The following is a 16,953-nucleotide window of genomic DNA, read 5'->3' as shown; positions in this document are numbered from 1 at the left end:
TTCCAGACAGTCAGATGAGAATAGCGCTACTGGTAAAGAAAATCCTAGCTTTTGACAATATAAACACAAAAGACATCCAAATAGCAGTTAAAAAGGAAGGAAGTTTGTAATGGGTTACATGGGTTCACTGTGGCTTACCTGTTTCTCTGGTGTAGAGGTGGGTACTGGTGTACCTGGAGGAACTGCTGGTAGAACTGGCTCCTCAACAGGACCTCTTGCAATTACCAGTTTCACTCTATTTCCACATTGCCTAAGAACTTGTGCCACCTGCTCACTGCTCATTCCAGCTAGGTCTGTATCACCAATTTTCAAGATGTGATCTCCACTACACAGTCTTCCATGCTGAAGGAAAAGCAATGACAAAAAAACATCATTTCTCCCACGTACCATAAAATTTGAAAAAAAGCACATAGCTTTAGTCACTTCTAAGACATAAGAATCGGGTGACTTTTTTGGATGCCCAGTCAATATCCTGATAACATGGAGAAGAAAAGAAGGTTGCCTAACGGCACACAAATTTTACTAGGAATTTCCCCTGAAATATCCAGGAGATCCCTTTTCAATACATCACCCAAGCACAGAGAAAAAAATGCGTTTAGTTACAGTTACTCCTACTCATATATAACAATTGCATTTAGACTGCAGAACTCTGGGTTTAATTTTCAAGAACACTTCCAAAGAAAAGCATTCAGATTTGTACTGATACTAAAAAACTAGTAGTAACAGCATTAACCATGACTTCAAAATAAAACTATTTTCTCTCTTCCTGTGATCCAGCTAAATTGCTTTACACTGGTTTAGTCTCTTACTAATTTACCTTTAATTAAAAAAAAAAGTTTCACATGAAGTTAGGCCATACGACGACTATTACAGAGAGAAGTTTGTAAAAGGAACTTATCTACCTGTTCAGGGGAACAGCAGCAGTAAATCCTGTCCATGCATCTCCAGGCCCTGTTGTCAGGCTACTACTACTGTTGTTGGAAAGCTGACCAGTGTCTCTATGCCCATTCAATCCTTGACCATCATTAATGCAGCCCTAGGTACCTGTCCAATGAACAGGCTTGAAATGACCTGTGATAACCAAATTCCATTCACATGAGCCCTTCAGGCAAGAGCAGAGCTTGTGTCTTGAAGCAGACACATGAAGCCACATACTGGCTCCAAAAGTCAGTAAGCTCAGCAGAGAAAAGCAGATGCTCTTAGCTGTTAGTGCACAGCAAAACAATCTTTGGAGTCCACAACACACCTAATTACAACCAGTATACTTGTGAAGGAATTAAGACTCTAAATGCACAGAATGTATAACATTATGGATATGAAAACATGATTTAGAGCCTAATCCATCTTTAACACTCAAATGCAGAGACTCCTGCATTAAGCATACCTTTACAGAGGAAAAATTTTAGTAATTACTGTTTCTATTTTTACTTTTATTTGGATAAAAGCTACCACTATTTGATCTGATCATAAAAGAGTAACTTCACACCTTACTGAACAGTAACAGAGAGGTAGGTTCAATTTACCTGATCAGCAACCCCTCCTGGGAGGATGGTTTTAACAATCACTCCAGTTGACTTTCCTCCCACTATCCCAAATCCCAGACCTGAGCCATCATTCACCAACTCTATGGTCTCCACATGCTGCCAGTGAACCTAAAAGGAATAAATATATACGTGCAAATGATTAAACACAAAGAATCATAGAATTATTCAAGTGTAAAAAGACCTTTAAGATTATCAAGTCAAACTATTAGTACATGTATAAGAATTTGCTATTCTTAGCAAAGCTATTCTCTCCCATTTCTTAAGTATGTTTTTAATAATGGAAAGTTAGAGGAAGATGGACATATAATACCTTTTTAACAATTACTATTAAGTGTAACATTACACAATATTTAATCAGTAAATTACTAATTCTATAACAAGTGGAACTTCTCTGGTACAAACCAGAGTTGGGTAATGGGTCAGATCTTCCAAGAATTTGTCAGATGAATTTAGGCAGCAGCCTAGGGCTGCCCACCTTCATTCCCCTTTTCAGTCAGTAAATACTGCTGCTAGTAAACCACACAGGACTGGAAATTAATATCTTCACATAAGTGCATGTTCATATCACATTATAACAAAGCACAGGAGAAAGCAAAATCCCAATTCAGTATTTTTAAGGCTGAAAGCAGAACCAAATATTGTGAGGCAAGTATTAGCAGAATTACCCTATATAATAAAGTGTTCTGGGTTGTCTGATGACAACAGCATTAGAATGAAGTTCTCATGACAGACTTTGTGTTCTGACAGGAGCAAAACTGCTCAAAGAAAGACAAATCCTAGTTCACTCGCATGGGGCAGTACTTGAAGGGACAGGTCATAGTATTCTTTCTCCTGAAGAACTCACACAGCAAACTCATCTGAAATTTAAAACCACAGCTGGTGCTAGAACAGGTTTAATCTTGAAATAAACTTTTTCTTTTTTAATAATCAAGATATTGCAAACTCAAAGGCCTGCGATACCTGTTTGGAGATCCAGTCTTAATATAAATCCAGTATGATAAAATAAAGCCTGAAGGAAAAAGAATGGCTCCTATGATGTATTTGAAACTGAAGAGAACACCAGAATTGGGAAAAGCATACTAAAAAAACGAGCAGCAGTTATGGAATTTTTGTAAGAAACATCTTTTCGAGCAAGGGAGGCAAATAAAGAGGCAATCATATAGAGAAATAATTTTGTCACAGCAATGCTGGAGTAGAGAGGCCTCTCCTATGTGCTGGCAGGGAAAGTTAGGTCAGTCAGCTGCACTCCTGCACACAGTTAAAAAGAATAATTCTGACATGCCTTCATTAAAGGTTTTATGCTAATGATTAAAAAAAACACTTAAAACAGTTCCTTTTTCCAGACTGATTGCTCTCTATACTACTGGTAATTTACTCCCTTAAAGAAGGGCCACAGATAACTGAACAGTAAAACCTACAGAAACTGAATATAGGATGTTTCATCCCAGAACAAGTCATTACATGGGTAAGGTAAGAGGAAGAGAAGGTACAGTTAACATCACCATGTTTCTGAACTGTGTTGTCTACACCAAGATGTGCAAAAGCTCTCATAAGAAAGGAATTGCAGGAGAGCTGCTTTTTGGGGAGTCCTTAAGTGCATCTTGTAACTTTACTGGAGCTCCCATGCAGACAACAGAGAAACAAACACTAAAACACCCATACAGCTGGTGGTGCAGATCTGATTACAATGCCCCAAAAATTGTTTGCTCAAGCAGAAGGCAAAGAAAAAAATTTCCTGTTTACTGCAACCTCAAAATAAAGCTTCATCAAGTAAAGTAAACATGCTGTATTTGCACTGGTGGATATAGATAATTTGGCAGATGGGAGCAAGGAATACATCCAAGATGAAGATTTTTCCCCCAGCAAGGTTAGGTATTTTCTACTCTTTGTAGGGGAAAGGTACATATAAAGATAAATAGAAGAAAAACCTCAAGAACTGTGAAGAAATGTACATACAAGTTACAAAAAATTACTCAAAAGTCCATGCACATCCAGAACTGAATACACAGAGGTTTGGGCTATACTTACCGGGTTGGAATGGGCTGAAACTGTGCTAGCAGCAGATGGAGACCGGGAAACTACAGGACTGATGAGCTGAGGAAAAGTGCCTCTAGCCACAACTAGCTGGACATTATCTTTTGCTTTCTGCAAAATGCTGATAGCCTGTTGATGTGTAATTGTCTGATCAAGGGCTTGTCCATTAATAGCAAGGATTTGATCTGCTTCCTTCAGCTTTCCATCTCTGTCACATAGGTGTAAACAGGAAGGGGGATGACAAAATAAACAAGTAAGTAAAATCACAAAGAAGCATTGTCACAGAAATTACAGTATTTTGACAGCTTTCCAGTATTTTTAATAGCCTGGTCTCTATTCCCACCACTTTTTTAATCCCCCCCTGCAGTTTTGCTGAAAAGGAGCTGATGTGGCACCCTGGTGATCGCTCCCTTTGAAGCTAATCCCACTGCTACTTTCCCCTGGTGACTACCCCCCAGCCAGTTTTCTTCTCCCTGAGCCCCCATGTGAGACTAAGCATATTAATTTCAGTCCCTCCCAGACATAGCCTGGGAACTTAGGTTTATCCTTGACTTTGAGCCTCTTGTTTTACAGACCAAGTGCCCCACTTTGTTCAGTGCACCCATTCTGAATATTCATCAAACCATGGAGTGGAACACACTTTCATCAGTGTTACAGAAACAAATTTTGTTTTGCTGAAAAACAAGGGAAAAAAAAAGAAAAATAATAAACAAAACAAAAAAACAAAAACAAAAAAGGACAAAGAAAGAAACTGAACAAAAATGGTAAAATAGATCCCTTTTATACAAGGGGAAAAAGCCCTGAACAAATTAAAAAAACCTCTTCGCTTTCTGACAAAGGAAGCATCACTGTAAAATTACATCCTTCCTCAGATCTGTTCCAAAGAAGTGTACAAAGCCTACACAATTGAACTACCTTCTTTTTCCTCCACCATTTCTTTGCATCCCAAAGTGGCAATGCTTTGATAACAAAGGGCAGCAAGGAAAACAAAGACTTCTATTAAAACAGCCTTTGTGAACACCTACACCACATAGAGCACTCCGGTAGAAAAAGACAATTTAGCTTCAATCCATAGTATTTCACTTGTGAATTTGAACTGGTTTTCAGAGTGCTCTCTAAGACTTATTACTGCCAGAGCCTTTCTCATTTATATATATATCTTAAGCACTGCAACAGTTGTTGAATGTTCTTTTTCTTGACAATGAATTGGGCAATGATTCAGTAAAGATAGGTCTCACCTCCAAGCAGTAAGCATAGTAAAAGTAAATACCTGTCAAATGAGAAGGAAACAAGCAAAAAATAATCCCTCACGTAAACCAAAACAAAAACAAACAAAAGATTAAGTGGAAATTAGGCAGATTAAAAATATTGTAGAGATATCAAGCATGCTACACTTTGTAACTGAATAACAACAATTAACTTTGTATACCATGTTCTTGTCTCTCTTGCCCATGCTCTTCTTAGACTTACAATGTTCAGATCACAAATAATCCAAAAGTATCTCCCTAAAGCACAGTGAGAAACAGCACCAACAAGACCCAGCCTCTCCACACAACATACGGGGTACACCACAAAGCAGCTTGGGTGAGGATCCTGAGCAGTGACACACCTAACCAGTGTGCAGTGAATTAGTGTCATTTATCACTGAGTTTGTCCACTCCCTCAGGCACATGTCTCAACATTAGTTGTGGAATCCGAGTTTAAGTCTAAAGCATACTTTTCAGCAAGCTATTATTACTGCTGAGCTCTCTAATACCAGCTGAGTACCTCTGCGAATATCCCTGACTTTAGGTCAAGACTTGCTTGACTTCAAATGTGGGTTTCACACCTGCTCAATGGCACTCTGCCTAACAACACTGCCAGACACAGCTGACTTTTTTGCATCAAATTCTTCTTCAGTACATTCAACAACGGCAAAACATATATTTCAGCCTTAAAAGACATGACACAGAACAGTAGCTTCCTCTTTTTCGCTATTTAAAAACTCCAGGGAAATGACATTTGTAGTTTCTATAAATTAAAAACAGTTCATATGATGCCTGTTCCAACATTACATAAATTGCGGCAGGTAATTTTGCATCTGCAATGATGCTCAGAATATGAAGAGAGAAACATGCTCTTGTACCACAAAAATAACAGCACTAACACAACCGCACTGCAGTGTCACATTAACATTTGGTATAGTATTCAGTAATAGTATTACCTGTGTGCCACACTTCCCTCCTGGATTTCTTGTACAAATATTCCTAGTTCTCCCCTGTTTTCACTCTTGAGTCCCACAACACTGAAGCCCAGACCACCACTTAGAGGTTTAACAAGGTCAATTGTCTCAACAAGACGACCCTGGTCAGCAGAAGTTAAAAAAAAAAGGGTACACAAATTAAAAGATTAAAAATTAACAGAGGTTAAAAATGTTGGAAAACAGCAATAAAAAATGTGGCAAACAACTTAGAAATTAACTTCTAATGACAACTATAGCTGGGCAAGATTATACAAGCTAATAACTAAAACATGGTTTTTCATTTCCAATTTTCTGCTCTCATACAGAAAATATTTGAGAAATAAATATTATTGCACCCCAGAAGAGGAAATCAGGAAACAAAAGATAAATATACTGAGTTTTGGTTTAGTAATGACTATATTATATATATCTATTTTAGAGGGTATAGGACAACTTTCAATCAAAACCAGAAAAAGAGGACAAATTACAGAAATACAAACGAAAGTTGGACTATGCAAAAACACTCTCCTGAACACCATTAGACTTCTCCTTGAATAGATAAACTCTAGAATATATGGCTGGGCATTCTCAGCTCCAGCCACTGAAGAGACTCATGTACCATTTCTGCCTACTACAGCAAATTAGTAAGATTACAGAACAATGCACAGCAAGGTCAAAGAAAGTCATAGAACTAGCTTTCATTAATTATGCATATAAGAGCATGCTCTGACAAAGTATCTCCCTCATGCATAGAGCAGCAGTTCTACAATGAGCATGGAAAAATAATGGCATGCTGATCTTTAATACACACACTGGTCAGCTAAGGACAGTAACTCCTGAGTGACTGCGTCAGGGCTAGTTTTCAACAGCTTCCTCATTTACTAATTGTTTCTCAAACTAAAAGGTTACTTTTATCTTATACAGTAAGTGGTACAGTGGCTTGTGTAGTAACTCAATTGCTTTTAAATAAATGTACATGTATCCTAATCTTCATATAATCAGTAATGCATATTTTGTGGTTATTATATGATAGGGTTACCTGGGACATGTTTCTGATTAGCTGCTCAAAGTCATCACTAGAGAATTTCCCATTAATCTGAGGAGTAATTGATCTCATTGATGCTTCTAACGCATTAGCTGGGCTGCCATTCTGCTGAGCCAACAAATACGACTCATTAAGTGGCAAGGACCCCACGTTCACACCATGATGGAGAAGCTGAGGGAATTCACCACTGGAATGTATGGAAGGTGTAATATTCACCTGTAAAAGATTGAAGGCAACACGGATTTATAGACAGAGCAGAAATCTTCTCGTTAGGTAAGAACATTATCATAAGCCAACTGATCATTAGAAGTACTTGAAATTTCAATTTTATGCAGACATTTTAAGGAGAAAAATTACCTTCAATATTTATACCCAATGTAAAGTTGCGAACTACAAGCATAAACAGAAAAGAAATTCATTAGACCCTAAAATTATTTTCCATACTCTGTCTAAAAGTGATTTGTTCCCATCACCATAGCATCTTGAAGTATTCCATCACTGTGTTAGAGGTAAACAAGAACTATTTTTTTCTACAGTATCAGTATTTATGGAAAAAAACAAACAAACAAAAAGCAAGCAAACAAAAACCAAAAAAATGTTAACAGTTACTTTACAATTAAAAAAAAAAAGAAGTATGCCCATATTGATGAAAAAAATAAGTAAATCTCACAGCTATATAGAGAACAAATTTCACTGGTCAGGGTTTCCACAACACTCTGGACTACAGCTACCAATGTGAATATCTACATGAGCTAGGATTAAATACAAGATTACTGAACAAGTCTAAAACCACCAGGCTGATCTGAAATTACTAATTATTTACACAGACAGACTTTACAATCCAATTTTCTTAGAAGAGGAAAGAAAATAAGAAAATTCCCTGTTTTGCACAGCCGTAGTAAATCACCTCTTTTCAAGCAGATCTGTGCCAACCAATCTAATAAATGGCTTTTGGTGATATAAAATTCAGGTGAAGCAGAAACCCTCATTTGTCTTTTGTCCCTTGACTATCAATTGATACTGCTTTACACTAGACAAATGTGCTTCCTACTTGCCTGGCTCACTAACTATTATATTGCAATTTCAAACACTTTCCATAATTTTACAATGCGCACTTTCTAGCATTCTGCATCACAATACAGAAACCCAAGGTTCCCTTCCTTAAAGTCATATTTTAAACTTCAAATATCAATAAAAATTTCAAAACAGTAGATATATTCTAAAATGTCTACTGCACCAGTCTCAATTGTTCAAGCATGTTACGTCTATTAGGTTTATCATATCAGTCCTACAACAGTCCAGTCATTAAAAGGTCAATATTGTTCTCCACCAAACAATTCCATCTCATCCGAGTGTGTTTGGAAAATGCAATAAAACAAACGTAGCTTGTTGAACAATTTATGTGGCTGGGAAGGCCCTCAAGTTAAAGAAAAAATACCACAAGGCAGCATTAAAAAGAAAAGCTCTCAACGGCATTTCTAAGCCTGCTCTGACACAAAAATCTGTAAAGAAGAAAATGTGGATGTTTAGAACTTAGTGATTTTTATATCCCATTGATTATATTCAATGTGAGGAATCATTTGGGTTATGTTTCAAACAAGTTGTAACGCCTAAAGTGTGCACATATGCACTTTAACCATATACATTCATGTTGGCAAGCTTGTAAGGCATATGCAGACAAGCCTTGTTTCACACTTCATTACATGCAACAACACTAAAGATGTAACCAAATTCTACCCTTCTGAGAATATAAGACTTCCCTTTACATTATATGAATGGATTCAAAACTAGTAAAATCTATGACATACTTACCTGCATAAGGCCATATAATAGGTTAATTCAATTCCACCTTCCCAATATTGTCCATTTCAATGTATAAAACTGTGTAACTGAACTTGGTCAATTATGTGCTTCATTTTTTATTCCCCTCCACCTTCAAATCTTCCTATAGAACATGTTGTTATGCTTCTTCCCACAAAAAATGGTCATTGGTGAAATCATTAATCCTAGGAGTATCTAACATTACTACAATTAACCATTCTTAACTGGTTCTACTAAAGTATTTTTATATTTCTACAGCAATATGAAGCAGCCTAAGAGTTATATGAGACGCATATTTGAACTACCTTTCATGTGCACCCAAAGGCCACAGTATACGGGTCTGATATCACAAATGTCATTAAGTAATAGATTCAAGTTCATTTTCTAAATTGCAGTGCTCATTGCAGAAAACAGCACTGAGTTCCCTTTTCAAAGCAGTCCCTAGAGAACTAATCACCGGCTCTGGCAAAGCCAGTAAAGTCAGACTAAACAAAGAACAGAATAGTACGAGTAAAACCAACTAATTTCATCCAATATCAATCAGTGAGAGCTCACAAAACTACTTTGTTGCAGCTTTTGGAGTGGTAACTTCAAACAAAGTGAGTCAGGCTCAGCAGCCGAGAATGGTAATGACTTCAATCAGTATGATTACACCTAGAGAAAAATACATTAAATGTCTGCAATTTCATTTAGTACCATTGTAACTGCATTATTCTGTCCTGGGGGCCTTTTACTGTGGTAGGAGTTTCCGGATGTTTCATGTTTCAGGGTGGCAGAAGGGAAGAGTCATTGGTATTACTGATAGCCTTATAAAACCCAACAGTGTGTGAATTCCCCACTCTGAGCAGAGTGTGTAGTAATTTCTAAGACAAAAAAAGGGAAAAGAAGGAAAATTTTATAATAATGCTAAAAGCAAAATTTGAGACCACATAGAGAAAGCTAGAACACCTTCTACTTTACAAAGAACAAGCCATGCAGGCAAAAAAGGAGAGAAACAGAAATTTATGTCACAGAAACTGACTGTAGCTGAGAGCCCACTGCTTTAAATTTATTCCATGTCAGCACACAGTGTTTCAGACAGCTATCACAGAGACAATCCCAGTTTGTGAAACCCCTCTCTGCATAAAAAGCCCATGTCTTTTGTGTATGTAGAGTACTTCTTTGCACACAAATGTGTAGAGAGGAAGTTGCACTAGGAAAATCACGCACAAAAACCTACATCAAGCCACAGTTATTAAAATTATGGCAGTTTTACAATAGTATGAAAGTTATAAATAGTATTTGCATTATGATACTGTGTTTCTCTAGTATACAATAAAATACTTTCTGTATGCATAATCACCAAAGAAGAAATGGAACTACAAGTCAAAAAAAAGGTTTTAGAATACGACATATTGCCCTTATGAATAGTATTACATTCCTAATCTGAATCCAAAATACTCCTTGGACCACTCAATCTTGTACTATGATTTAAGTATGTCCTCCTAGTACTACTGAACAGTGGATTGATTGCTTTAGTCAGCTCACTGCACTGTTTGCAATGTTCTAAGAGCAGAGTACCCATTATGGGCATTTTAACTTCCACCTGAACAGCTGCCCAGTATCACCAGGCTTTTCCTACTCAAGTTTGAAGGACTTCTTCAAAAAGAGAAGGCAATGTCCTTAGGAAATTATGGTTTTCTCCCCGCTACAGACTTTGCACATTCTCTTGCTGAAATAGAAATAGTTATAGGCCAATTCATTTTTTTAGTTTTTACATTGTATGTTTTCACTGACCAAGTCCTGTTCAAACAGGCAATATAGTGACCACTCTTCCGTTTGAAATTTCATCCCTTCTCCATACTTTTGTGAGCTGGGACATTACTGCAGACATATCAGAATTGACTTCTCCCATTCCTTCTGCCTTTCAAAGCAAAAGATGGAAGTTGTTAATGTTTTCCTAATATACAACAATAACAACTTCACTATTCTGAAAACACTGGATTATATTTATTTGTGTGATGGTTAAAGCACAGAAGTCTTGCATACTACATACATTGCAGGAAAAGTAAACAATAACCTTCCAATTCCCACTAGCTAACCTAGAAATTTAAAAGCTTCTCAAAATTTCAGTACAACAGCACAGCTACAAAACAGTATTGAACAGTAACATCAAGAGCAACTGACAGCAACATCTCATTTCCACCACACCTTTTTTAAACAAACACAGCTCATGTTTAATGGAGGATGTGCTCAGTGCATGAAGCCAGCCTCACATAAAATGCCATCTGACCTCTGAAACCCCAAGAAAAAAAACCTCAAAAAAAGTTAGACTGTTAAGAGAATAAAGTTTTGTCTATGTGTGTGTGCAAAAACCTCACATTTCACATCTCCTCTTCTGAAACAGACATGGTTACACCTTAAAAACTATAAAAACATTTATGGTGGCATTTACAGTAGTACTTAAGGTAGAAGTTCAGAATTCCGAGATAAATTATAAGCAGAAATGTGATGACCACTCTTTTCCATGCGCCCCCCAAAATCCAGGCTTATAGCATTAAAAAGTAAAGAGTAGCTGCTATATATTCTTGCTGACCACAGACGTATAGGTGATTCCAGGGGAGCAATACACCACAAGTGTAAATCTTAATATTAAATATTTTTCATAACTTATAAATTGCACTACCTTGCAGTAATACAATCGCCATAATTCCATTTTAAGTAAGTAGCTTTATAGCACTGTGACTGCATAATTACAGTATGAAACATTACAGATTTGCTTTATAAGCTTGCTTATGCTATTTTTCCTTGATTGGCTTTCTCCTTATGGTATAAACGTCTCCAATGTGAACATAACTTGATAAGATAAAAAGAAAAATGCATAAATAGCACTTAGTATGACAAAATTTTAGTCACATAGATAGACACTAAATACAATCAAGCAGTGCTTACATGCAGTAGCTCAAAATACTTTTTTAACAAAAAAGCAACACAAGCCATGTCTGCACTGTATCAGCACTTAAAGCAATGCTGTCAACATTGCTAGGTCTCAACTTAGGCAAAAATAAATTTTCAGTATTTCTGCACTCCAGCCACTGAAGGAGAAGCTCTGGACACCCCAAGAAGCACAAGTCTGATTGCAAGATTCCTGAGTAGCAAAAAGGCCAGCTGCGACAGTAATCACACTGACGTGAGAAGCACAAGCCAGAGAACATGCAAGCACAACAGCCGGGAAAGGCCCTGAGCTCCCAGGAACAGGAACTGGCACCAGCACCACTCTGCTGGCTGCACCTGTATGACTTCAAAGTAGATGAAGCAGATCCCAAATTAGCATTTCTTTGTGATTACTTCATTTAAAAGAGCAAACATTATTGTTGCCAAAAGGGGCCCAAAACATGAATTAAACATCTCTAGTTGTGCAAAATAGAGTTAACTTAACACTGTTAAGTGTTCACAGGCAATATGAAAAGACAGCTTCTCACTTCTTCCCTAAATCCTCTCTTGCACTGACATCCAGTTCCTACCCACCACTACACTGTGAAGGAAAAACCATGGTCAAACTCACAAGTAAAAAAACAAAAAACAAACAAAACAACAACAAAAATAAAAAACCAAAAAAAAACAACCAAACAAAACAAACCACCAAATATAAAACCCCCCAAAACTGAGAACTGCAGCCCTGCCATTTGAGCCAACCACCAGGTATTTTCTTCTTGCAGAGTTCTGAGTGGAAAGAAGGCAGGCTGAGGTGTGGAGGAGGAGGTAAACAACTGAGAGACAAAAAGGAATGGCAGAGAAGCAGCTCAGAAATTCTAGCATGGTCTGATCATTTTCTTTGAATAATTTATAAAGAAAATAAAATATTATTAAGCTATTTAAAACCGCCACAATCTCTATTTTTCTTCTCCATCTCTGCCTTATCTTCCAACAACAAGACTGCTCTTCAACTTGAGAAAACAAGCATTAACTGAAGAAAAAGGACAGAGACAAGAAAAAAACTGGTTCCTTCAGCGCTCCCCAGCTCAAGAGACTTGCGAAGTCTCTCACAAAAAAACATTGCTTTGCTGTGCCGAGACTTCTCTTCAGTTAACTTCACAGTGACATTTTTGCAGTACAAACAAATCCTGGTTGCTCATTTAAGAAAAAAAAATACCCCACAACTTTAAAGCCTACTAATAAGAACCAAGGCATCAGATTTGCTGACTTTAGCACCATGCTTCAAGATAAAACAACATACCAGTCAGCACACACACTGCACAAATAGAGGGCAGGACTTTTCACTATCATTTCTATGCTTTCCAGACATAGTGTTTCATGTAAGGAATACATCCTTACCTTGAAATTTATTGACGACCCTAAAGGCCTGCAATGAAGTCTCACTGGTTGATCAACTTCTGCTGGGACACTTGCACGGAATCCGTTTGACTTGCAAAGTAAACTGCCATTCTGGCTTCTCCGCTCCCATCCCCATTTTCAAACTACACTGTCCTGAAAGGTGACCTCCCCAAGAATTTTGCAGTAGTCTTGTAGCTCTTTAAAAACTCATTAAAAACACAGGAGCTGTTAAACAGACTATTACACTTCACCTCAAAAAGAATCAAATCCCCATTCAACTGTCACTGCAGCTCATCATCAAATATTAAAAAATTAGCCATCTTGGTCTCCAGTGGGTAATAACTGCAAGACTTTGTCATTGCACAACTCAGCACCGTTTTTCCTCCTGTCTCAAACACAGCTCTGACTGCAACTGTTGGGACACAACTTGTCTCTTTAGTCTGGCATGGCCTGGTCAAAAAACCTGGTCACTACTTACATGCTTTGCAGTTTTCATCCTGTACCTTAAAAGCTTCAAGAGCACAGTACTCCCACAGTTGTAAAAAGGGTGTCCTTGAAGGGTGTCCTCAAAAGTGAGTCTTTGAAAAGACAAGGTTTTTTAATATAACTGTCTATTTCATGCTTTAATTCTTTGTCCTGTTTCAGTATGCTTTGTAAATATTTAAATAGCACAGACTAAAACCAAATAATCTCACGTTATACTGTAGAGAAGAAATTCTGCAGAAAAAGTACAGGATGAAGAACTGACACAAATCCAAATCTAAGAATGCTGAAAGCATATATTGACATGTGTAAGTCTTCATATAAGCACACATAAAAGAGGGAATTCATATTCAAATAGCTCCCCTGTCAACTAGACAGGGTGTATATACCATGCAATATGCATAGATCCCAAAAGTTACCTCACAGATAAACCTGCAGAGTCAGGACAGGAAGTGAAGTTATTCTTTGCTTTTTAAAAAATACATGCCTTAAATTACCAATCCTAGTATCTCCTGCTTCATTTTCTAATTTAGGCAAGTGTATTTAAAAAGATAGCTATCCTTTAACTTCACAGCTAATGTCCAGAAGTGAAAATTTAATTTGCTATTTTACCAAACTTCTATTAACATTTCAGGCATACTTTTATTTCTCACTACATGTTCCCAGGGTCTTCACCCTATTCGCGTAATTTCTGGATGTCACTGTTAAATTCTCATTTTCAAATAGCAGCGCAAACAAACCCTCAGGACAGTTTTTTTTCTTGAGATTTCTAAAAATTACTCCATTGTCATCAAGTCTCTAAATACTAAACTGACAAAATCTGAAAATCATCATGATGAATACAGTATAATTTATTTCTTGCCTGTGCAAAATAGCATCAAGATGATCCACAAGTTAAGCAATAAAAGGCCACAGTGCATTCTTCTGCTACACAGCTGAAGTACTGTGAGGATTGTCAGGAATCCTCATCAGTCTGGTGAAAGACCAGATGGGGCTCCACACTGACAATAAGGTCCATGTGCAGAGTCTGCTCCCTCCCACTTCAGCAATTCTGCATACCAGAACAGAGCTTGCCATCTTGCAGGAATCAACAGGAACAACAATTTGTAAAGCCAGATACATGGTTTAGCCCTGATTCAGTTACTGAACTACCTTCTATATTCTGCTGACAAGAAATTATAGCAACAAAAAAAGTCAATATAGCCAAGTTGCTGACCCTTTTCTCAAGCATTGAAAACATGCAGAAAATTAATACTTAACACCCTGAAAGCAAAAAGGAGGCAGGAGCTCTGGCTTCTCTTTGATCTTTTATTCCCATACAAAGTACAAAGTAGATCTTCATATCCTTCTGAAGTCAACTATTCCACAGCTTTCCTCTACATCCTCGTTTTAGCAGGGTAAGACACAAAAGAGCAATAAAAGGCTCCTACGAAATAAGTCCAAGACCTCATAGAAAACATGTTCCTTTTGAAGAGCAGAGAAAGAAAGCTTTATGTTAACCCCCACCCATACCACCATTTCCCTACCCTGCACATTTTAAGTAATGAGCATATACATAAAAATCACATACACAAAATACGGCCTCAACAAAGCCCTGAAAAGTCAGTGGGGTATGTCCCTGAACCTTTGGATCAGATGTTTAGTTTAAGCTATTTCACTGTTCAACAAGCAGAAACACACACATCTTTGCATTACCTTGGCAAATTTCCCCTTGCACTTAGCAAGACTGCTTTTCCTACCTGATCTCTCAGTTGTTGAACAGAAGTCTGAAGGCTCAGAATTTGATTAAAGAGAGGACTCTGCAGCACTGATTTTAATAGGTTCAGTTTCTCTTCATTTGCAACGTCACCTCGATCCCGAAGTTTTGCCTGTAAGCGTTCCATGGCCTGGAGGGCCCGATGTGTATCTGTAGCAATAATCATTTCTAGTCAGTAGCAGTCTAGAAACAGCCACACAAGGCAACAGGTTTAAATATAACTCTTTTTACTGCTCAAACTACTAAGAACTTGAATGGCTCTGTTTTGAACAAAAATCCCACCCTATCTAATGAAGCACAAAGTCAGAGGCAAAGCATAAACCAACGAAAATTGTATTTTTACCCATCAAGAAATGGGTTACAAAAATGAATGAGTCTTCATTGAAATTCAGTTACAGGAACTGTGGCTACAGTCCACTGTAAATAAATAGTGGCATAAATAGTCATAACAGAAAACATTTGTCCTTTCCATGCAAACTATTAATTCAAGAAAATATTAAAACAATGAAATCAAGACAAGGCAAAAATTTAAGCACATTAAACATATGATCATACAACTTTTATTTTCAAATACAAAAACCGAAACACAGCATACATTTCTAAGCACAGTAGATAATTTTTTTCAAAAGGTCTCTCAGCAGTATACACCCATATCCCATATCTATCACACACACCTGATTTGGCCACAAAAGTACTGTGATACAAATGCAAAGCAATTACCAATTGTTTCCAACATGTTTTCTGCTTCTCAGGTTCTATTTCAACACTGGAAAGAGACAAGTAAATATTTCCCTGAAAAGTAACAGAAAGAAGAAAAAAGGGTCACATTTATAGAAACACTAAGCGCTGAAGGGGAAGAAAAAAATCTTAACTTTTGAAAGCAATAAACAGCAAAATAACAATCCACAAAAAATATCTCCACAGATAATTAAAATAATGTCAAAGGTGACCATAGTTTGACTCACTTTGGTGCTCAAAACCTTTCTGAAAATTGCTTTAGGAATATACTTTGTAATAGATTTGCATTTCCATATCAAAGCTGCTGTCTGCATACTGTTGCACAACATGTTCCGCATTGCTTTAATCAGACACTGTGAATCATAGCTGCCACTGATATTTTACATCGTTTCATTGCTTTCCTTTTCAGTGATTCACAAAAGATATTCCCTGAGGGATCAGTTTTCAAGCTCTGTGTTGACAATTTCAGGTGCATGAGCCACACCACATTTTTTACAGCCACCTTAGAAAGAAGAATCATATAAACCACAAGGCTATAGGCTTGCAGGACTCTCACACTAGAGACTCTACTATTAGCATCTATTGGAATTGAGTTATCTCTTGGATGATAGCTGTGTTTCCATCAGTGTGGATTTCCAGGAAGAAAATTCTACAGGGATAAAGAAATTCTGAAGTTGCTTTGCTTATTCTTTTTTGTTGGTTTGGTTCTCTGGGGTTGTTTGGGGCTTTTTAATGCACACGTGCAATTGCTCAGAAATTTGCAGTGACAGAACATGTCTGATGGAGATGGATAGCTGAGGAGAAGTGAGGAGCTCAAATATCATTGCAGGTATATGAATTGTTCATCTTATCTTTCATAACAGTGATTTTGTTTTCTTTACAGTAGGAAAACACTTCAGTACAGCACTGCCACTTGAATCTGGAGAACTTAAAAACATGCAGAGCTGTGATCACTAAGCACTCAGGAGAAGTGATTTTTTTCTTGAGTCTTTGGATA

General features: G+C 37.3%; 1 protein-coding gene across 13 annotated transcripts in view; it reads right to left on the bottom strand.

The window, feature by feature from the left end:
- Positions 1-16,010, bottom strand: part of MPDZ (multiple PDZ domain crumbs cell polarity complex component) — an 82,972-nt gene extending 66,962 nt beyond the window's left edge. For 11 of the 13 annotated variants that reach the window (XM_088157333.1, XM_088157334.1, XM_088157335.1 and 8 more), the window contains exons 1-7: positions 15,939-16,010; positions 15,202-15,368; positions 6,839-7,060; positions 5,782-5,921; positions 3,573-3,786; positions 1,524-1,652; positions 139-342 (exon numbers count right to left, since the gene is read on the bottom strand). In XM_088157333.1, the coding sequence (XP_088013459.1) occupies positions 139-342; positions 1,524-1,652; positions 3,573-3,786; positions 5,782-5,921; positions 6,839-7,060; positions 15,202-15,368; positions 15,939-15,954 (1,092 nt within the window). In that variant the 5' untranslated portion in view covers positions 15,955-16,010. Of the gene's footprint in view, positions 1-138; positions 343-1,523; positions 1,653-3,572; positions 3,787-5,781; positions 5,922-6,838; positions 7,061-15,201; positions 15,385-15,938 lie in introns of those variants that run through there. The other 2 variants (XM_088157345.1, XM_088157346.1) reach the window with 1 other exon arrangement.
- Between the last annotated feature and the right edge of the window lie 943 nt (positions 16,011-16,953).

Source organism: Sturnus vulgaris, chromosome Z (assembly GCF_052056855.1).
Source record: "Sturnus vulgaris isolate bStuVul1 chromosome Z, bStuVul1.hap1, whole genome shotgun sequence".
In the NCBI taxonomy this organism is placed as follows: domain Eukaryota; kingdom Metazoa; phylum Chordata; class Aves; order Passeriformes; family Sturnidae; genus Sturnus; species Sturnus vulgaris.
This window is presented reverse-complemented; position numbering and strand designations above follow the sequence as displayed.